The sequence below is a fragment of the Pochonia chlamydosporia genome (genome assembly GCF_001653235.2).
Source record: "Pochonia chlamydosporia 170 chromosome Unknown PCv3seq00016, whole genome shotgun sequence".
NCBI classification, from domain to species: Eukaryota; Fungi; Ascomycota; class Sordariomycetes; order Hypocreales; family Clavicipitaceae; genus Pochonia; species Pochonia chlamydosporia.
In genome coordinates, this window is record NW_019154051.1 from 20586 (window position 1) to 42594 (window position 22009).

Sequence of the window (22009 nt, forward strand, 5' to 3'; positions counted from 1 at the left end):
AGCAAAATATAATACCCATTTCTGCGACTTAAGGGCAGAATGTACTAGGTTTACCAAACGGCCACTATGGATTCCTAGCAAGCTTGTATGGAAAGATGTAGAACGAACAATTTCCAATAGACAAAACACCTACTGTAGATGCATAGGTAAGCATGGCCTTCACAACCGCAATGTCAAGTTCTCGTTGTTCAACTTTCAATATACACAGAAAGGTGCCGTACAAATTGGGTGACATAAACCGTTTTGGTAGGCCTCACCTAATCCTCCTGGTCCAGTATCAAGCATTTGAGAATAAGAAAGAGACATATTAACACATAGTAACCACCTTACTAACCGCCAACTGTTATGAGAAGATTCCGATATATAAATTATATACTCATGATGAAGCGAAAAGTATAAGAGCAAGCACAACAATAACGCCAGGAAATATAACCAAGAGGGAGCGATACGGCTGGTGACTCGTATGTAAGCCTTCTAGATTAGTTGCTGTCCGCAGCATCAATTTATGGTCAGGTCCAAGCATCTCGACTCCAAGTTGTAGTGCGGTTCGGTATAGCTTCCCTGCCTCGTCTAGCCTGCGCTGGTCCGCATATAAGACACCCAGTTTATTGGCTGCTCGAATCGCCAATTTAATTCTGGATCTCGACACCTTTTCAACTTTTTCTGCCCTCTCTAAGGCATCTAGTACTCGCTGGTACATTGCCTCTGCCTTGTCCGGCTTGCGCTGGGATACATAGAAACAACCCAGCTTATAGACATACTTGAGTGTTGATTCGTGATCGGGACCAAATGTCTTCTCCTTCCCTTTCATGGCTCTCTGAAACATCTCATCTGCTTTGCTTCCGTTATTCTGACTTTTGTAGATAAGGCCTAAAGAGTCGATCGTCTCAACCGTAAGCTCATTATAAGGGCCAAGCACTTTCTCCTCTCTATCTAGTACCGACAGGAGTATCTCCACTGCTTCGTTTTCCTTGCCTCGGAGCGAGTAGGACCAACCTAATGAGATGGCTATAAAGAATGTCAATATGTGATCTTCTCCGAAAGCGTTCTTACCCCCTTCCAAAGCCTGCATGTACATCTTCTCTGCCCTGTTCGGGTTGTTTTGCAAGTCGTAGAACATGGCCATGTGCCAGATTGTCTGCAGTGTCCATATGTGATCAGATCCAAGTAACTTTTGCATCCCGCTGAGTGCCCGCTGAAACATCTTCTCTGCCTCGTCTAATTTCCGTTGGCCATTGTAGAAGTAGCCCATGCTGCTGACCATCTGGAGAGTTAATATGTGGCCAGGCCCAAGCGCCTTTTCAATCCCTTCCAGAACCTGTTCGTACATTTTCTCTGCATCATCTCCACGGCCATGATTTTCGTAGAGATTCCCCAAGTTATTGATTGTCTCGAGTGTTGATGCATGATTAGGACCCAACGTCTTCCTAAATCTCTCTAAGGACTGATGGTACACCTTCTCCGCTTCGCCGATCTTGCCTTGAATGACGTAGAGTCGCCCGAGGCTGCTGACCGTCTGGATTGTCCATATGTGATCAATACCATGCTCCTTCTTGCTGCCACTCAGCGCTTTCAGGTACATCTCCTCCGCCTTGTCCAACTTGCCATTGGTCGCATAGAAGCTGCCTAGGTAGTAGACCATCTGGAGTGTCCATGTGTGGTTAGGACCATACTCCTTGTTACTTCCATCCAGCACCTTCAAGTATTTATTCTCCGCCTTATCCAACTTGCCATGACTAACATAGAAATCGCCTAAGCTTTTGACTGCAAAGAGTGTCCATTTGTTGTTGGGGCCGAGCGACTTCTCTAGTTGTTCCTCTGCCTGCCGATATATATTCTCTGTTTCGCCCAGTTTATCTTGGCTGAAGTAGATATTGCCCATGGTATTAACTGTATCAGATGTCGACGCTTGGCCAGGTAATATCTTCTCTTCCCCTCCTTCTAGCACCCACTGGTTGTTCTTTTTCCTTCCTTCCAGCACCCACTGGTACATCTTCGCGCCTTCGTCCGGCTTGTCCTGGTCGGTGCAGAGGAGGTTCAAGTCGTCGACCAGCTCTGACGCTTTGGTGTGACCGCGACCGAGTGCCTTCTCTTGCCCTTCGAAGGCCTTCTGATACATCTTCTCGGCCTCCTTTGATCTACCTTGGCCCGTAAAAAAAAGGCCCATCATCTGGAACGCCTCGATCGTTGATGCATGATCACGACCGAGTGTATTTTCTCTTCCTTCAAGTACCCTCATGTACAATTTCTCCGCCTCAACTACCTTAAATTGATGTTGATAGAGGAAGCCCAAGTTGTACACCGAGTTAAGTGTTGATTTGTGACCAGGGCCAAATAATTTCTCAAATCCTTCCAGCGCTCGCTGCAAAAACATCTCTGCTTCGTCTAGCTTGCCTTGGGAGATATATACGAGGCCCAATGAGCTGGCTATCTCAAGAGTTGTTATGTTATCGGATCCACAAAGCGTCTCGAATCCCTCTAGAGCCCTTTGTAACACTTCCTCGGACTCGCTTAGTCGTCCTTGATTTCTGTAAAGCAGGCCCAACATTTGTACTGTTTGGAGTGTCGACTTATTATAAGGACCCAGAGTCTTCTCTCTTCCTTCAAGCACCCTGGTGTACATTTCCTTTGCTTCGTCTAGCCTGCCTAAATATGCGTAGAGTAGACCTAAATCGTTCGCTGTCTGTAGCGTTGATCCATCGCTAGGACCGAACGTCTTCTCCCTCACCTTAAGCACTCGCCGGTATATATTCTCTGCCTCATCAGTCTTGCCCTGATCTGCGTAAAGTGCGCCCAAGGCAAAGGCCGTATCAAGTGTAGACTCGTGGTCAAAACCCAAAACGCTGTTTTGTCCATCAAGGGCACGTTGGTACATTTTCTCCGCTTCGCCTGGCTTACCTTGATAGGCGTAGAGCTTTCCAATAGAGTACATCGAGCGGAATATGGATACATCTTCATGTGAGGTCATGTCGACAAGAAACAAAGACCGATTAGCATGCCGAATAAGGCGTCGTCCTATAATCCAGTATTGAGGTTGCTGGCGCAATGACAAATGGGACCCTACACACTGCACAGCCAACTTGGCTAGTCCGAAGTCCCATTCTTGGTTCAATACATGGATTGTCCACGAATGTACGCAACTATGCATGTTATATCCTTTTGATTCGGAACCTTCATATCCAGGCGTGTTGTCTGCTTCCACTAGAGCATGGCCACAAAGTACCCTTACTGCGTCATCGAAGCTAAGCCGGTCTTCAACCAACTCTGAGAACCACTTCGGACCGTCTCTCCTACCCTCCTGAAGGAGCTCAAGCCAAATATCCTGATTGTCAAAGTACGCCCATAGTTGAAGAAGCTTCGCCGATAATTCATTTCGCTGTTTAACATGATTGTATGAGAGTTCCCACGTAGAATACAGTGCATGATCTTCGTAAGAGAGTAGCTGCGGGGTTTGCTTCTGGAGACGAAGCCATGATTTGTTGTACCAAACAAGGTAGTCAGCGAAACTGAGGCTCGGTGCCTCGGACAAATAGGCACCTGCCGATGCAAGAGCAAATGGAAGCCCATCTAACCGGGAAGCCAATTTTTGAGCGTCAGGATCTTGGGTCAGAATTAGTATTGAATATCACATAAATGGCCTACAGAGCTCACTATTGCTTAAGTCTTGCCGTCCTGACGTATAAGAGAGTATTTGAAGAGGTGGCTCAATGTTACTTAGCTTTTTAACGGGGATGAGATGGCCGATTCGTAATTGAGAGGATCTAGAAGTTATTATTACAGCTCCTTGTTGTCCTTCCGGAAGGTATGGTCTTTGCTTTGCTATCGTGGCGTTCTTGATCTTGGACGTGAGGAATTTGAAGAGTGAGTATGTCGTCCTCTCAGTTGCCAAATTCTGTGTTAGCTAATAGATATGGCCAGAGGAGCTTCAGAGCTATGCATAGTCAAAGCCAACGAGGATGGACTGGTTAGTTTCATTGCTCCCTTAAGGATGATATGTCGCTTGTCAACTCCTCTATATGAGGTAGTTGCGAGCAACCAGGACTCCACAGATAATACCCTGACTCTGAGAGGCATTGATAAGGATACATTTTGGCGCTTCTTTCAGTTCGTGTACTCCGGAGTGTTGTGATTGAACTTACTTCTATTAAAGTCTGGCTGACAGCTCTCATACATCTATATACCCAGTGGCACGGCCCGTGCCACTACGCAGCGACTCAGCTGCCTAAAAATGTCTCGGGACGTGACCCACACCAAGTCAACACGGAGCGTACGAGAGTCCTGAAATGATCCAGCACGAAGAGAGTACGAGCTGTGAGGCCACAAATAACACCTCGTGTTTGGTGATTCCGGTGGATCTGGGTCGCTATTTGACGGAGGACAACGCTTGTCGAACTCCTTCCGGCTTCCCTACTCTATTATTTCTTACACGCAAGCGCTGGATGCCAGCGTGAGCTCGCAGGTGTCATCTAAGCGAAAACGCGCCGCTTTATATGATGACGAAATCCCGGGCAGGCACTTTGAGATGCAGTTGCACTGCACTTCCTTATTTTTGGGGAAATACAAGATCAGTAAAAACAAGCTGCGAACTGGTGGTTCGGAGACCATGCCCACAGTTGGTGCATTTTTGGGACACTGCAAAGTTTGGTATTTCGCTTACACGTACAGCATAACAACGCTTATGGAATACGCATGCACTCAGCTGGCCAGTGAGCTTGCACACTGCGTAATTCATGCCTCAGCATTTGTCCATGATTTTAAGGCTCTGGTTCACTATGTGCATCATGAATGTACCGCACGCGATAGCAGCATGCGACTGCTGATTGCACGATTTGCTCTTTGTGTGATCAAGGACGTGTCTGCATTGGAGGGGTGGGAAGGGTTACTCACCGATGTACCTGCCTTCAGGTCAGACCTGGCAGATGAACTGTTGCATGCGATGGGGACGCCGTAAAACCGGTAGGCTCTTTTGAACTGGCTTGCGAGCCTGCATATCAGGTTGTTCGTGAATTGCTTGCAGTCTATTATCGGACTTCTGCAGCTGATTTTGCCGTGGAAATGTGCGTGCTGTCAGGAAGTAGGGGTCCTCCGGTTCTTCCGTATTTTTGCTGTTAACTTTAGTGGAAGAGATTTGTTTCTGTTGTCATATCCTGTCATGTAGAGTTATAATGCTCTCCTACGCCTGATTTGGAGAGTACTCATGGCCCATAGATAGATAATGCCAACAGATGATCCGCCCAATATACGGAACTAGAGCGGACAGGCATGATGTAGTTGGCTCAATGAAGAAGTAGTTAGTTAGTTAGTTATTCGCTGCCTAGTTTCTCAAATTTTCTCTCTCAATGCATCGGCTCCGTCCTAGAGTTCCATTAAGTCTCCCAGTGTCTATATTCAAGCATGCGAGCTACGACTCGGAACTCCTCACCGGCATCCGCAGCAGAAGTCTGCTTTTCGTATATTAATACTTCATCATGATTTGGAGTATCTATACTGCTTGAGATTATCAAGACTATGCGGTACACCGGGTACCAAGCCGGCACTGAGGTCGGAGGAGGAGGAATGTCACGTAGGTTCTAAATTCCAAGATCCAATAGCCCGCGCCGAAATCTGGGATTCAAGAGTCAAGCAACCAGTCAACTGGGAGGTCCTCCGCCAGCGGTGCCTATTTACTTACCATGAGTCACTGTAGCACCTCCCTCGCAACCCATTTTTAAGAGGATGAGCAAATGAACTTAGACCTCGAGCTTTATATCTGTGCGAGTGCTCCTTGCTGAGCTTTGCTCCCTGCGGCTTGAAGACAAATCAATATCTGACGGCTGGGCAGATTGCTCGCGGATGTGCTGAGGTTTGAGGCGGAAATAGGCTTAGGATTGGTACAATCTATGTAGAAAATGTATCTGCAACAATCAAATCTAGGTTGCCTAGTTACCCCTAGATTTAATATTCGCGAAGGTGCGCAATGCCTCTATTTTTCTTCCGTTACCAACGACAAGGGAAGGAGAAATAAAAACAAATGCATGTATAAAACCTCAGACTAGAGACGTGCACAGATCTTCCACTGTCTAAATTTGTGTCAACTGGGAGTCGTCAAGCAAATTACAGTGGATGCTAGTGGGCCGCCACAAATTTTCACCGCCTATCCATTAGCAAGCAACCCCTGTGAGACTACAATGCGTTTTCGGGTGGTTCCCAATCCATAGGCTCTCCCACACACTCCAGCGCGCAATCTGAGTGTCTAGTCTCGCGCTGCTTCCCCATTAGAGTCTCAACCTCTTTCACTGCAGCCGCGTACGCAGCTTCTAAACCCCTCATTATGCCCACCACGACCCACGGCAAGTTATACATCCTCAATGAGGGAATTCCCTCTGTCTCTTCCGGGTTCTTCCATATATTTCCTAGTTCGTTGGCTGTCCACAATGCCCGACTCACATTTCCCGTTCCCAGTGTCGCACGTAGTGAACTATGTTCATCAAGTGCCATCAGTAGGTTGGCGAGTGTGGATGATTCATTCAACTCTCTGCTTGTACTGGGTGGTCGGTTGGGCAGAGCGATCCTAAAGACAAGCAGCAAATTGACAATAGCTTGCTCAATCAATGCGTAAAATCCGTGAAAATCCAGCTTAAAATTACGCTCTGCGTCCTGCAAGGTAAACCCGGATTCTGAGGATGCTAAAGCACGACGGTACGAATCACTAAAGCCAATGAGCTGCCAGCGGAGACGGTGCCAGGTGCGTGCAAAGCAGTGGAAGGCCTGGAGACGGGTAGGGGATGCCTCATTGGAGGCGGCAGCCCTTGGCCCCTTGCTCGTCGCTCCTCTCGTGGAAGCAGTAGGTATTGCAGGGTCTGGCATGGTCCGCGACTGTGGAGTCTGCCCCCAGGTCGCCAAAAACGAAGGAGGTGATGGCACAGCGCCAGAGTTCTCACAGCGGGTCATGTTGAGTGGTTCGCGCGTTGAAACAGACCGAGATCTCCACTGAGACATTTTTAGGCTTATCTGCCGTGAGGAACCAGAACGTGCTTTATGGCTGACAGTTTCTGAGAAGTGCCTCAGTAATAGTTTTGTATTTGTGATAGATATAAGGAACGATTCAGTCCGAGATGAAGGTTCCACAATTTTACATCTTAAGCCTAGAATTTAAGAAATAAGATAACCGATTCAAGGTGGCATTCAGTGGCTCTATGATTTTTTTCGCAGCGATTTCTCGAGTCCTGAATTTTAGTGTCTGCTGATCGTCTAGCTCTGCTCAACGTTGGAGCATCAGACCTAGACACACTTGACCGACGTCCGCTGTTTACCAACCAAAAATATGTTGCAAGATGCAATATCATGTATACTAAAGATCAATCTGATAAGGCTGCGGTCTCCCCGTAACGCGCCGCTGAATCCATTATCACACTTTATCTATACCCATCGTAGCCTGGGTGTAGTGGATCCCTTTTGATGGTGAAATGCCAAGTAGGATGGTGCTTCTCACCGGTCAAGGGCCGTAATAAGTCTGGAGTAAGTGAGATCTAGGAGCGCATTTTGTCAATATTTTTCAAGCCCTTAAGGGACTTAAATGGAGCTAGTTTTGGCCAGGAATAGATTATGTAGGCTGGGGTGGAGGTGTATAGTTCGGGAGGCGTGTGGGGTTCTGCGATCTAGGATCGCAGCACCGAGATCTGAGTTCCAAATACCGAGATCCGAAAACAAGGATCTTCTAGTGTGTCTTTTGTGAGTGCCTAATATTTCCAAAACACAAACAAAGATTCAAGAATAAAGACCTTGTATATATTAACTCAGTTCGCGGACTAGCAATAGTCGACAAACTAAAACTATCAGAGGATTAACGTAAATTTACCCATCAGATCCGCAAGACCTGTTCATACTCTGCTCCGTCGAAAGCATTCCAGCATAGACAATATGGAGGAAGAGGAGACTGACCACAGCCGTGGGCCTAACTCGGCGTTGCTTAGCGCCCCCAGGAAATATTTAGCCAGGCTACGCATTTTCTAACCCCACTGCAAAAGCAACAGTTGATTACTTCGCTCCCTAACGCTGAAGAAAAATTCACTCCAACAGAAATCTTTTCTGCTTGGATCTGGAGCAGAATATTCGTACGGGATTCTTGGCCCGATCAAATTTTCAAAAATCTCCAGATAGATGACCTTGCTATTATTAGTCCTGATCTGGGGAATCTCTCTAAGCATCCAAATGCGGACGCTTGTCTGCTACTGCTGCCGCTTGACTGGACCGGTGACTGTTGGTACGAGAAGCCTAGTTTGTTGGACTCATTACAGAACCCGGAACTGTATAACGCACAAAAAAGGGAGGCTACGTTAGCGGGAACCTGCATCAAAGTTCAATTTGGTTTTACTGTGGAAGGTTGCCCCTGTAGGGCAGTTAGAGACCCAAGTGTGTTCTTCCGCCAAAGCCATGGCACGCTATGGACGAACATCCTCTACTATTCGGATGACACGATTCACACCATATCAGATGAATGCATTAGGGGAGTTGATGGTATTAGTCGTAGAAAGAAGGGACATATTCGTAAGAGATGCTTGTTTGACGTAACGTATAGGGACGGCGTTGTGCGGTCTCATGGGCTGCTTGCCTCAGAGAGGCCAACTCCGGTTGTTAGCATTTTCAAACAGAGATGGCGCTTATTTGGATGGCGGGTGGCGAGAGAAGGGGACACCGATATCGGCGACGATCTCCACTTGCTCTAAATACCCTATGCCAGGTTTAAGATGCCTGCAAAAGAGCTACTAGCGAGTATACAAAGGAACGTGCTAAGGCTAGTAATGTCAAACTCAAAGATTTTCTTATAGAGCGAGTCCTAGCACTAGATACTCCCAAATAGTATTTGGGCATGGATTAAGTCCCAATTATGCCCCATTGACTCCCAATCACTCTCTATGTCAACTTCCAAGGGAGGTTCTATAGCTTGTGGTATCCTATACTTCTGTTACTAAAAGCGTTATTCACTAGGCTCTATGGCTGGTCCTTGCCTTTCCAACTAAATCATGCTCAAGTCTACTCCAAGCACAGATGCTCGTGGCAGTATCCTAAGATGAGCTCGTCAGGCGGTCTTTCTCCTGGTCTTCAAGAGGGAGGACGGACATACTCGGCCATGTCTATTGACTAATGCCCCGTTCCTGTCCCCAAATCAAGGATCCGCAGGTCCTTTGTGGTATCAAGTGGTGATGAGTACAGCGCGCCAGCCCGAGCCATAAGGAAGATCTTGTGAAACACCTCCAAACGGGCGCATTCTTCCTGTGTATAATGCTGTCAGCCGAGCGCTCAGAATTGCGTTGTGTTTACCCTACCTCATCAATCGGAAATATGTATTTGCTCCTACTGAGGCCGTAACCTGCTTCCAAAACGTCTTTCTACACCCTCTAACATACGACCAGCGCCAGCAGGATCTAGATAGCCAAGACGTCAGTTCCTGAGTGCAGCCCTAAATGCACGAGCAGGATGCGATGGCGGGCCTTACCTACTGAATCGGTCTGGAAGTCCATTCCATTTCTGTCGTGCATTGCAGCAGACAATTATGCAGCCACGGAGGGTCGACTGGTAGCAATGCAGTGGATTTAAACGGCTACAGGAAGGGCGCATGGTTAGATGACATCGCTAGGTGACTCAAATGCCTCAATATCCTTCATCCAGGCTGCGAACCAAAGATGAAGCTCGGAACTGTCACTATCATGTCCTCTACTTCTCGACTGCATTATTTTGTGTACTCTGAGCATCCGTACAGTGCTTACGCAGAAAAGAGCCGAAGCGATGGGGTGGAAGCGCGAGACATTGGAAGTCTAACAACAAACCATCACGATCACGCCGACCTGGCGTCCCACCTGAGCGCGCGTCAACCAAAACATTTATGACAAGCTGGAAAGAGATATTCCCCCTGCAGTAACGTCTACCAAAACCTCTGGTCATTTTTTGGCCCTTTTTTCCCCCTGTTTCCACGCCCTATCGTAGGATGGTAGCTTGTTTACATGCTCGCCTACCCTGGACGGCCATCGCAAAGAATAACTTCTGTCCGGGTGGCAGTTAGGACCAAGTTCTACAGTGATTATTATTATTTCAAACTTGGATCCTTTGGATCATTGCAGAACCTTGCGTTGGTGAGCATCTTACTGTGACAAGACTTGCCCGATTTAGTCTGTTCGTAAATATAAGATCATGGGGAGTTGTGGACTTTACAGGGATTCGCCAAATGTAGTGATACAAATATTTGGCGCTGTTGTTAGCTAGCCTTTCCACCTGTCGAAAGCATTGGCCAATGAAGATTCGCTGCTTGTGCCCCGTTGATCACCTTGGCGCCTGATGTTAGTGATGGTGATATCGCTGTTGACTGGTTACAATACGAGACATGACACCACTACGGCAACGCTCCAAGTATTTCCTGGCGCCAAGGACGCGGAGACGTTGCGTTGTACGATGCCACTTGGCGCTTGATCAGCGCGCTGTCATCTTTAGCCCAACTGGAAGGATATGGCTGTTTGGTGATTGCCTGAAAACATTTAAAGGGCGACCTACATCCGTTTTATCTGTCACATACGTCTTCATCCTTTGCACCTACCACACAAAGCTGGATCAGAGATTCTCTAGTAATAGCAATGCATGTGGCCAAGACCGTCATTGCTCTTTGGGCACTCTCGTCGATAGCTGCAGAATCAGTTTCAGCCATGCATGGCTCTTCCGTCAACAAAGACAGTACACAGTGCCTTAGCGAGTGCGCCGCCGCCCAAAGAGAGTTTGCGAACCTGCGAGGTGCACGTCTGTTCTTGTGCTCTTGTGGCTCACCATTTCTAAAAAAGGCCGATGACTGTGCTGCGTGCCTGATATATCACGATGTCTGGAAATACTTGACTCCTTGGATTGCCCTGATATCCTACTGCAATCCACGACGGGATGAATGCGTGGTGTAGATGCAGTAATCTTGCTTTTCACGATCGACTAAGATCATACAGCATCAACTCCTGGTAATAATAAACCTCATAGTCTGTCCAAACTACAGATTATCGCGGACAAAACTCAAGGTTTGTTGGCAGCACAAGCCCGGAACTAAAATATTGGTAACTCAGCTCACTTACTATGAGAATGAATGGAGAGTGGCAATATTCTAGGAGTATTGGCCTGTGTTCGTCCTCCCAGCTTGATATATGTTGCTCCCATTAGAGCGTGTTGCTCTCAGCTGCAGCGGGATGGTTGGCGAGTGGTTCAACAAGAAAACGTTCTATAAGGCGCTGCTAAAAGCGCCCCGCACGAAAATCAGCTCACAGGGCACTACCAGACACTGTACAATGGGGAGGTTGGGCCACGTGGCTCGTTCGACCTAGGACAGACAACTCTGAAGGAGAGTTTCTTAAAGGTCCTACTCCTCTCATTCCAAATCATGAATCAATGTTCCCCTAAACTTAAGTCACAAAGTTCAATTTGGTACAATCTAAGCGTGAAACGGACGAGTCGATGTGACCGTGGCCGTGTCGCGACGCGTTGGCGTGAGTAATCAGTCATGCACAAGCCGCAACTTCCCTTGCTCGCTGCATTTGGGGAATCGACAGCAGATGTGAGGCACCCACATCACAACGCACGAGAATCATTGGATGAGAACGAACGGCAAATGCGTAAGCAAATGCGATTACACGCCCGAGTTTTCAATGGTTGCCTCCTTTCAGTCACATTGATGCGGCCTGACACAGTATGTTGGCAACCTTGGCTGTCCCCGTTGGCAAGGCAGATAATGCCAATCACCTCCTCTGTCGCAGCATTTTCTCTCAGCCGATGGATGCACATAGGGACCTCAGGAGGACAGACAGGCCTCACACCACGAATTATATCTCATCGATATTTTGTCAGCTAGAGCGATGGACTTGGAGGACAAGGGCGGCAACGCTCAGTCAAGTTCGAGCCGACGTGCTGAGAGACCGTTGGACTCCGCAGACTACACCGTGGGTTGGATATGTGCAGTCACAACGGAGTATGTTGCTGCGCAAGCCTTCCTCGACGAGAAGCACGGCAGACTGGAATATACGTCTCGCAACGATAACAATGACTATACTTTAGGTAAAATCGGGAAACACAACGTGGTTATTGCTGTTTTGCCTCAAGGCGAATATGGCATTTCCTCGGCAACCGGCGTCGCAAAAGACATGCTACATAGCTTCCCCAACGTCAGAATTGGCCTCATGGTTGGCATCGGCGGTGGCGCGCCAAGTCAAAACCAAGACATCCGTCTTGGCGACGTTGTGGTCAGTGCCCCCAGTGGTGGAAATGGCGGCGTGTTTCAGTACGACTTTGGCAAAACGATAGATGGCCAAAGTTTCCATACAACTGGCTTTCTAGACCAGCCGCCAATCTTCCTCCGCACGGCGGTAAACGGACTCAGATCCGACTATGAGATGGAAGGACATCAGCTCGAACAGGCTATAAACAAAGCTCTTGAAGCCAAGCCAAGGCTACGGAGGAAGTATAAGCGACCAGACGCAAGTACCGACAGGCTGTATCGAACTGGGTTCACCCACCCAGCAAACAATGAGGCAAGCTGCGACGAGTGCTGCGGGAGCGATTTATCGAAATTGATACCAAGACGCGAGCGGAACGGGGATGAGGATGATAACCCGGCCATTCACTACGGCTTGATTGCCTCCGCGAATAGTCTGATGAAGGACGCTTTCGTCCGAGATAAACTTTCCGCAGAAAAAGGTGTTCTCTGTTTTGAAATGGAAGCCGCAGGGTTGATGAACCAGTTCCCTTGTTTGGTTGTTCGTGGTATTTGTGACTACTCAGACACTCATAAGAACAAGGAATGGCAAGGATACGCAGCAATGGCGGCAGCTGCCTATACAAAGGATCTTCTATACAGGATCTTGCCAGACCAGGTTGTGGCTGAGAAGAAAATCAGCGATATTCTGTCCGGTAAATAGGCTTGTAAGGTTTTGCAATTATACTGGCAATACGTGCTGACTTTAGTAGAACTTCACGACATTGCGATGAAGCAATTGGTTAGCACCAGGGAGCTCATTCAAGTCCAGAAAGACAAGGTTAAGGAAAGGCTATCGGAAAAAGCCAAAACGTGTCATCAGTTGTTCCGCCTACAGCCGGCGGTAGTGACGCCACATACGAGTGGTATAAGAACCGAGTAGAGGAAAGAGTCGATGGCACATGCCTGTGGTTTCTGAGACACAAGCATTTCCAACAGTGGTTAAACCAGGACTCCGGCCCTTTGCTAGTCTCGGCCGATCCTGGCTGCGGTAAGTCGGTGCTGGCTAGATACTTGATCGACGACTACCTGCCACGATCGGCAACCATTTGCTATTTTTTCTTCAAAGACCAAGACCAGAACACCGTCCGACAAGCACTCTGCGCTCTGCTCCACCAGCTGTTCACTCACAAACACTGCCTACTTGGCCATGCCATGGCACAATTCGACAAAGATGGGCCAGGTATGATCAACTCCACACAATCGCTCTGGATTATTCTTGAAAATGCCATTAAAGATCCCCAAGCCGGATCGGTTATCTTGGTCCTAGACGCCCTGGACGAATGCGCCGAGCCAGATTTTAAAACCTTGATGCGGAACATGAAGAGCCAACTTAGCAGCGGCGAGATAGGACATGGTAAGTTGAAGTATCTCCTAACATCTCGCCCGTATAAGCAGATCATGTCGGGTTTTCGCGATCCCAGTCTGTTGGCTGCCTTTCCAAGTATTCATATACCAGGAGAAGAGGAATTGGAGACCATCAGTCAGGAGGTGAATCGCGTCATTACATATCGTGTCAACCAGCTGTCCCACCACGTTTCACCTGGAATCAAAAATCTGCTTGTGCAAAAGCTGATGGAGACAAGCCACCGCACGTACCTCTGGTTATACCTTGTGTTTGACGACTTGAAGGACGAAGATTTTACTATGACACCATCGGGAGTCAAATCCGCTATTGCAACACTTCCAAAGACTATTTACGAGGCATACGAGCGAATTCTAAACAAATGCAAGGATAACCCAATGGTTCGAAAAGCGTTGAGCGTTATCTTGGTGGCAAATCGACCTCTAACAGTCTCGGAAATGAATGTGGCGATGAACGTGAACGATGCATCACAGTGCATCTGGGATATAGAACTGGAGAATGAAGACGATTTTAGGTCGCGTCTTAGATCCTGGTGTGGATTATTTATCTCAATCCATCATGATAAGCTCTATTTTCTTCATCAAACAGCTCGAGAGTTCCTATTAGCCGATTTGACATTGCCCGTCCATATCCCATCGGAACGTCACTGGCATCGGTCCTTCACTGCTAAAGGTGCACAAATCGTTCTTGCAAAACTTTGCGTGCTTTATTTCAGCATTTTAAACTCCGGTTACAGGCATTCTGAGGACGAGATTACGAATAGGGAAAAGAAGCTCATAGTTGATCGTTTCGCCTTCCTAGAATATGCAGTGGGGAACTGGGACATTCACTTTCGGCAAGCTGATATTGTGGACGGCAGCGAAATGGTGCCATTGGCGTTGACAGTCTGTGACCTGGACTCAAGGATCCATGCGGTCTGGGTCAAAGGCTACTGGAAGCACAGAGGTGTGGCGCCTGAGAGTATGACCAGGCTTATGGTGTCTTCATATCTTGGGCTTGATGCCGTTGTCAGGCTGGTGCTTGCAGTGGGCGTGAGCCTTGAGGCCAAAGATACCAGGTATGGCCGTACTCCACTTTCATGGGCTGCTTGTGAAGGACATGCGAGCATCGTCAGTCTGCTTCTGGAGAGAGGTGCAGTTATCGATACAACGGACAGGCATGGTCGAACGCCTCTGTCGCTGGCAGCCGAAAATGGGCGCGAGACTGTTGTCAAACTGCTACTCGAGAAGGAGGGAGTTGACAAAAATTCACGATCAAGCGGTTCATTTGATGGCGGACGTTCTCCATTGTCGTACGCTGCTCAGAACGGCCATGAACAAGTGGTAGACATCCTTCTCTCGCGTCGAAACATTGTGGTTGACTCAGAGGATAGAAGTGGCAAGACGCCGTTAACGTATGCCGTTGCTGCGACCAATAGCCGCATCGCTCGTGCGCTAATTAACCGAGGTGCCAGTGCTTCGAGGACTGACTTCGACCGGAAGGGCATGCTCCATCATGCAATCAACGCCGACTCTGAGCTTGGCGAAGTAGAGTTGCTCGTAAAGCTGGGTGCCCCTACCAAGTCGGAAGACAACGCTAACATGACACCATTGCATTATACTGTTAGATTCGCAAGACGCGATATTGCTGAGCTACTTTTGCGGTATAATGTGCCTGTGAATACTGCGGTTCACAGGAGATTGTGGACTCGCGAATTTGAAGTTGGCAATTATATATGGAAGCCGGAAGCCGTGGAACCGGCTGTTTCTTCTGAAGCTAAGAGTGGTCTTACCGCACTGCATTGTGCTGCTTTGGTTGGCCAAGATACAATGGTTTCTTTCTTCCTTTGTAACAAAGCAAACATAAATGCACTTTCGGACTATGGAGAGACTGCTCTCCACCTCGCCCTTGCGGCCACCGTGGAAGGGACGCGGTATGAAGATTATTGGACGAGTGTCGATTGGAAAGTCGAGGCTGTATTGGACATCATCGATGTGACGGACAACGATGAATTTGCCAGAGCCCAGCATGACATCCTGAATCGTCGGATGGCGGTGCTTGATGTACTGCTTAACGACCCAGAAATAGACATCAGCATCAGGGATCATAAAGGAGAAACGGCATTGCATAAAGTTCGATACGGAAATTTCGGGTCAAGTCGGTTGGTCGAAAGACTGCTCCAAATGAATGGAGAGTCTATATGCCGGTGTCGGGATAACAGGACGCCTCTGCATCTCGCATGTGCGAAGCAAGATGTGCAATCGGTATCCTTGTTGGCGCCACGTTCGCAACTTGCACCTTCAGACCCAGAGGGGCAAAATGCTCTTCATTTCGCTAGCACCAGTGCATGTGTGGAAACTATGACGGAAGTCATCCGTGTATGTGAAAGGCAAGGTATTTGATCTATCATCAACGAGGGATGATAGAGGACGAAATGCCCTACATTGCTTTGTAAAAGCTATTAACGTAGATGAAGAAGGACTTCAGTTACTGTTGGGCTACGGGGTTGATACCGGTGAGACTGATATCAACGGAGACCATCCGGTCTCGGTTTACCTGAACGACCGGCTTGGAAGCGTAGAAGAGACTATTTGCCGACTTTTGTTCGAGGGTGTAGACCCGACGCACACTAATAATTATGGTCTGACATTTGCTCAGATCTATGCAGGACGGCGAGACGTAACAGTCCGGCAGTACGCTGGAGAAAAGGGGCTCGAGTTCTGTGATAGAGCGGTAGTATCTCTGCAAGCCTTTTTACACCTCGTATAGGATCCGGAAACGCTGTTATGAAATCTGGTGAGGATCGGGAGAGGATCGCCTCCATACACGACATCATTGGATTCGAGATGGAGGGTGCTGACGCCTGGGATCAAGTCCTGTGCATCGTCGTGAAGGGCATATGTGATTACGCGGATAGTCACAAAAATCAGCATTGGCAGGACTTTGCTGCAGCCACCGCTGTATGTGTCTCGAAGGCGATGCTGGAGCGATATGCTGCTAGTGACAACAGCCCTCGTAGTAAGAGAGGTAAGTTAAGATACTCTTTCCCATTATTCACCCCTTACCACGCAATAGATGAAGGACTAGGGCTGAGCCATGGCGGGTTTACCGGCCGAAGTGTTTCAAACAATTCGTTTGGGAACAACACTCAAATCAATCAAGGTGACGTACGGGGAATCGCCATTTTTCTATAAGATCCAGAAGGCTGATGACTGTGCCGCCTGCCTGATATGTCAAGGTGTTTCGAAATACTTGACCTCCTGGATCTTCTGTTAGCTTTTAGTAATCCAAGATGGGACGAGTGTTTGAATTTAAAGCAACCGTGTAGTTTCCGTGGTTGACTAAGCTCATACAGCGTCAACACCAGGAAGAAATCTTTCATATGAATTCCAAGTGCTGATTATTCTTCACCGTTTGGCCAGCAGTCTGTGACCGACAATCGTCCTATTGCGAATGTTGATGTGTCGCGGGGAGATTTCTGGAGCAAGCATAGAATAGATGGCAGCCCTTGACCAAAGACTGCTAGTTCACCCAGAACTGAGCTTGATTGCTCTGGAAATGAATGGTTCATAATGGCTGCGTACATACTAGACTACGTCAATCTTCCACTGTTCTCGGGTTTCTTCAGTGTTTTATCGCCTTGCGTATGTTTGTCCTCTCAGTTTGCTCTTCGCTGCGCGCCCATTTGCAGCAAACGAGAGTCGATGGATTGAGCAGTCATCACATAACAAGCATGGCTGTAGTTGAGTCACTCGAACGTGGTGTGGGCGTGGAGGTGAATTAAAAATACAGCAATGCTTGCGATGGTCTTGGTAGGCTGCGAAACCCCGTCCTTGCAATCTTTGAAGCACGGTGCCAAGGCCAACAAAAGGATCTCAGAGCGCAAGTGGACGACGAACAGATTCCGAGTACTCTTCTCTACAATCTTTGGAGATACCGGTACCTGAAAACGTAGACTTAGCCTATTCTATTTCTTAGCTACCACGTATTAGTGTGTGGTGAGCATTCGCCCAGTGCTGGTATAACTGAAGACGACAACGCCTAGGAGTGAGCTGAGCGCATGTCCAGTCACACTTGAACGCGCTGAGCAACCAATATCTCATGTGCCGGGTGCACGCCCTATCGGACGAAGTTGGCAATAAGACGTTGCTTGATGCGTGCCGTCGTGGTACCTGTCGTTTCGCGATTCATTGCACAATGGCATCCTGTGGCAAGGGCTCAGCGCTGCATCAAGGCCAGAAAGGAAACAGACAGCCTCATTTATGACCACCTGCCGCCTAGAATGGAGAGCCAACTTGCTCCAACCTTTGCATCTCATTTTTCTCATCTTTTGTGCTCAACTACCACTGAGTTATTGTTCTCCTGCGCTAAAATTTTGCCGCATCCTACCCGAAACCCCCTCATAAGCCCTGCTCAGCTCCAAGCTGATGTGGCTGCAGACGGAGCAACTTCGGGCAGCCAAGGCGCTGCATCCTACCAGTCGATCCTTTCGGGAATCCTTTCACCATGGGCGAACCAGCGTCACCCCACGAGGTGTCACTTATTGCGAGTTTGGTGGCAACCTGGTTATCAACCAAGGCGATACCCATATCCACCTACCCCACAAACAGGCTAGCTCCTGGGTCCACCGTATGCCTTAGCCACCCAACGAAGACGTTGTCTATCGCCCAGATGTCGACGCGAAACCCAAAATGCTCCTGCCGTTAACAGGTAGAAGACCTCAGTGCTGTTCTTTTGGGCCGAGGCGGTACAGGGTAGGTGCTCACAGCCAGCTTCGTCACATTCCTACAGGAAATACAAATTGCGCTCGAATACACGTACCAATGATGTAATCACCTTGGCAGCTCCGTCTTCTGGGTGCATGCTGATAGCGAAGCGACATTCTCACAAGACTATAAGGCGATCCCGAAGAACTTAACTATATGTGCTCTTAGCTGCAGATTAAACTCGAGAGAAAGCATCAATTTGTTAGCGGCCCGGGTTTTAGAAGGCCGTTCCGACCGTTGCGATCGCTTGGAACCTGACCTGAATGGCATATGTCAGAGCTGGCTTTCAGCGGTGTAGCAAAGTTTCCACATAAACAAGCTTTTCCTTTTCCTATTCACCAAGTAGATCCATACAAATCTTTTGCATGGAGCACTACTTTTTCACGCAAGTTTTGTCATTGGTGGAGAGGTTACGATTTGCCTCAAAATGTATGCCCTGCCCAAAGCGCCTTGCCAGGTCTTGATGGCAGACACCGCCACTGTGGAGAATCCAGGACCTAACAGGGTTCACTCATGATTGTTGGCAAGAACTAAGGTTGTCAGCTGAATTGATGGGACAGCCTATAAAGCCCCAACTTCCAGGTTCGTATTCAGTTGACTTCTATTTCATCAGCTTCTCCTGAATCATCTGGTTTAGTTTTTCGAAACCATACCACGCACTGCGTGGCCACTTGACTCGCCGCTCATAGACGGCATTGTCTCTGTGTCTTTTTTGGAGCTTTAAGTAGTCGGCCGACATGAGACCAGGGGAGGTCAATATCTCTCAGGCTGGCAGTCGCACGATGGTTGAGTCACGGCCACACCTTGTTTCTGCGAGACGAATTGCATTACCGCTCTTATTACACTTTCTCATCTTAGCTATCCAATTTGGCGTCATACAACCAAGTCAACTCTTTCGAATACTGCGATGCCAAGGCGCAACTCCCGAAATCCCAGGCCACAAGTTACACATTCAGTGGTGTACCTACAAACCACAAGACCCCTTCCTGAGTTTCAGGCAACCAACATTCTCGGACTCGAGTATTTCGATCGTGTTATTGATACCGGCATATATATTCTGTGTAGTTGATTTGTTCTGGCAAGGTCGATGGAGTGAAAGGTACTTGTTTTGGGTACACATCGGCATACTCGCAGGCCTTGTATTTGGGACGGCATTTGTTGGTACGCCTGCATCACTGTTCCTCGGGGTATTGCCAGTTGTACTGGATACTTGTGTTATCGTATGCTTTGCAGCGGATGTAGCCGCCACTGGATGATTTGTCTGGCTGTTTAGGTGATTTTCTGTTGAAAACCCGAACTGCGTTGTCACGCCGACATTAGGGACGTGCCCGAGAGACAGTGGTTGAGGACGGGTTGGCGCGCGGTGTTCCTGCATTTTAGAGCCAATTTCCCAAGACAAGTGAGTAGAAGAGGATAGCAATGAAGCAGCAGTATTATAGGCTAATTTCCACTTCGCACAGGTCGCATGCGTGGAGTACCATTCCTGCACTGATCCTTTTCAGGAGTCATCTGCTTCTTGCTCTGTTACATTGAGCTGCGGATGCCTCCATCTGGCCAGGACGCCAATTTCTACAGTGTTACGAAACACCGACGAGCAGCCGCCTACTCTGTAGCCTTTTATAGTGGCACTGGACATAGCCCGCGTTTTGAACAGCCTATGACAGTGTTAGGCAGATACTTCAAAGTGAATCTGTGATCTCTCGATAATTACAGACCATTTATAAAAGTCTTGTATCCTGACTTCGTTAGAATATACGGCAAACGCCTCGATCTGGCCAAGGACCCTCTTGCAGGAATAGCAGGCTCCGGTCGACTGAGGGGTGCATTGATTTGTCAGGGAGCATCAACATCCTGTTACCTGATCTGTGGATCCAACAGAGGCACTTGTAAGGTGTATGGTTGGCGTATGCATTGTGAGAGTGGAATATATTTATCGGACTCATAAATTAGGCACTCAGGTAACTAGATTTTCAGCAATACAGTAGCTGGTGGTGCCAACGGTTATTAGACTGCCAGGGACCACTGCCCACCTTACCACCCATATACTCGTAGAAGCGTTGCCCCGGGCACGCGGGCGGTATTTCTTGGGCCAGGCATGCCAATTCACCTCAAGGACCATGCCACGGAGGTGAGTCAGCGTCGCCAGATCACCTGAGACCCATGTTCGGCTAGTATTCCCTTTATTCCGACTCAGCTACTTGAATTACCTATCTGTCCATAGACAACAAAGAAAGACAACAGTATCCGATGGTCTTATGCATCAGTCGCTGCCGTATCAGTAACCTATAAATGGACTGCGTCCAACTTGGGAACCAGAAATATTCGGTCAAATGCGACTAATTCACGTAGTAGGGGGGGGCCTGCTCGCGTCCTTCTCTGGAAGGCGAGAGGCTTCCCAATGCGGCATGATTTTCGGGGATCTTCTCGCTATGGAGGTAGAATAAAGCGGATGGTACCGTATCTGCGATCAGCACTGCTGGGTCGACAATTTCTCGTTGACTGATGGTTGGGAGTCCAAGCAACGAATGTACAATGAGAATAGCGCAATGGCCAACTTTGATCCTACTCTACTTGCAATGATGGAAGAGCAAAACGAGTCGTATACTTAAAGCCGGGGATGATACATGCCGTCAAGCGAACATACAATGAGTCCAGCAAACGGTATTCCTGCCAATATCCAGAGCGTCAAAGCCCTACCAAAAATTCCTCCGGTATTGGTCAGGCTTACATTGTGAACCTCCAATGTATCCGGGAATGGATGATCAAGCTAGATGATGAAACGTACCAGCCAAAATTGTTTCGGTAGTGATTGACATGTCGAGACAACGGTCGGATTTGGAATGAAGAGCAAGCAATGAGTGACAGGAAGAGTGGGAAGGGTAGCTGACTACGAACTTCCTGTGCCACCAAACGCTAGCTCTGAGTGCCATACAGCTTGTCCACAAGCATCAACTTACCGTGTAGTTGTTAGCCAACAGCGATGCTAGAACTGTGATAGACCAAATTCACTCCCTGGCCGTCGACATTTCATTCCGTGAAGTAGGAGTGGATTTGGCTGGTAGACCACAAGTCATCACGCAACCCCAACCTCAACCTCGCGGTGCGTTCGTGGGAGATATTGATGGTGACTGGTCGTTGGCTTTGTGAGTGAACACAAATCACCAATGCCTATAACGTACTCCACAAGCGAGCCGCGCACCTTAAGCTACCCCTTTGTAAATAGCATACAAAGAAAAACCCACAACATAAGAAATTAACTAGTCTTCACTGCTATCCTCTTCATTAGATGTTTCCACGTCAATCTGACAAGTTCGCGCATTATGGCCAGTCTTGCCGCACACACCACATCGTCGAGCCTTAGTCTCAACCCTTGGCTTTCGACCTCTTATCTTGCGATCTTCTTGCTGAATCTGCTCTTCTACATCATTCTGGTCCTGAAGAGCTTGTCCCTCGGAAATAGTTATACTGCCGCCTTGACGTAAGCGTGTTTTTTTAGCTCTACGCCGCTTACTTAGTGCATTTGCCTCTCGAAGTTGCTGGTTCTCAGCCTTTAAGAGAGCCATCTTATGCATTATTCCGCATGTGCCCTTCGCAAATTGATCCATAGCATCTAAAATTGATGTTGGTGAGCTTCCATGATGTCGGCTT

General features: G+C 48.2%; 4 protein-coding genes across 4 annotated transcripts; 2 read left to right on the forward strand and 2 right to left on the reverse strand.

The window, feature by feature from the left end:
- Positions 1-376: 376 nt before the first annotated feature.
- On the reverse strand, positions 377-6930 carry VFPPC_16978 (kinesin; the record flags this gene model as incomplete). The annotated part of the gene is made up of 3 exons (XM_022429051.1): positions 377-3600; positions 3652-3761; positions 6290-6930. The coding sequence occupies 3 exons, from the start codon at positions 6928-6930 to the stop codon at positions 377-379; spliced, it is 3975 nt and encodes a 1324-aa protein (XP_022283955.1).
- A 3674-nt stretch (positions 6931-10604) lies between these two features.
- VFPPC_11539 (hypothetical protein) lies at positions 10605-10916 on the forward strand (the record flags this gene model as incomplete). The annotated part of the gene is made up of 1 exon (XM_018289693.2): positions 10605-10916. One exon carries the CDS (start codon positions 10605-10607, stop codon positions 10914-10916), a length of 312 nt encoding a protein of 103 aa, XP_018136579.2.
- A 587-nt stretch (positions 10917-11503) lies between these two features.
- On the forward strand, positions 11504-15997 carry VFPPC_11540 (WD-repeat protein; the record flags this gene model as incomplete). Its single annotated transcript, XM_022428764.1, has 4 exons — positions 11504-11807; positions 11848-12906; positions 12961-12996; positions 13038-15997. The coding sequence occupies 4 exons, from the start codon at positions 11504-11506 to the stop codon at positions 15995-15997; spliced, it is 4359 nt and encodes a 1452-aa protein (XP_022283956.1).
- Positions 15998-19325: 3328 nt separating this feature from the next.
- On the reverse strand, positions 19326-19736 carry VFPPC_16979 (hypothetical protein; the record flags this gene model as incomplete). Its single annotated transcript, XM_018294731.1, has 1 exon — positions 19326-19736. One exon carries the CDS (start codon positions 19734-19736, stop codon positions 19326-19328), a length of 411 nt encoding a protein of 136 aa, XP_018136581.1.
- Positions 19737-22009: the final 2273 nt, after the last annotated feature.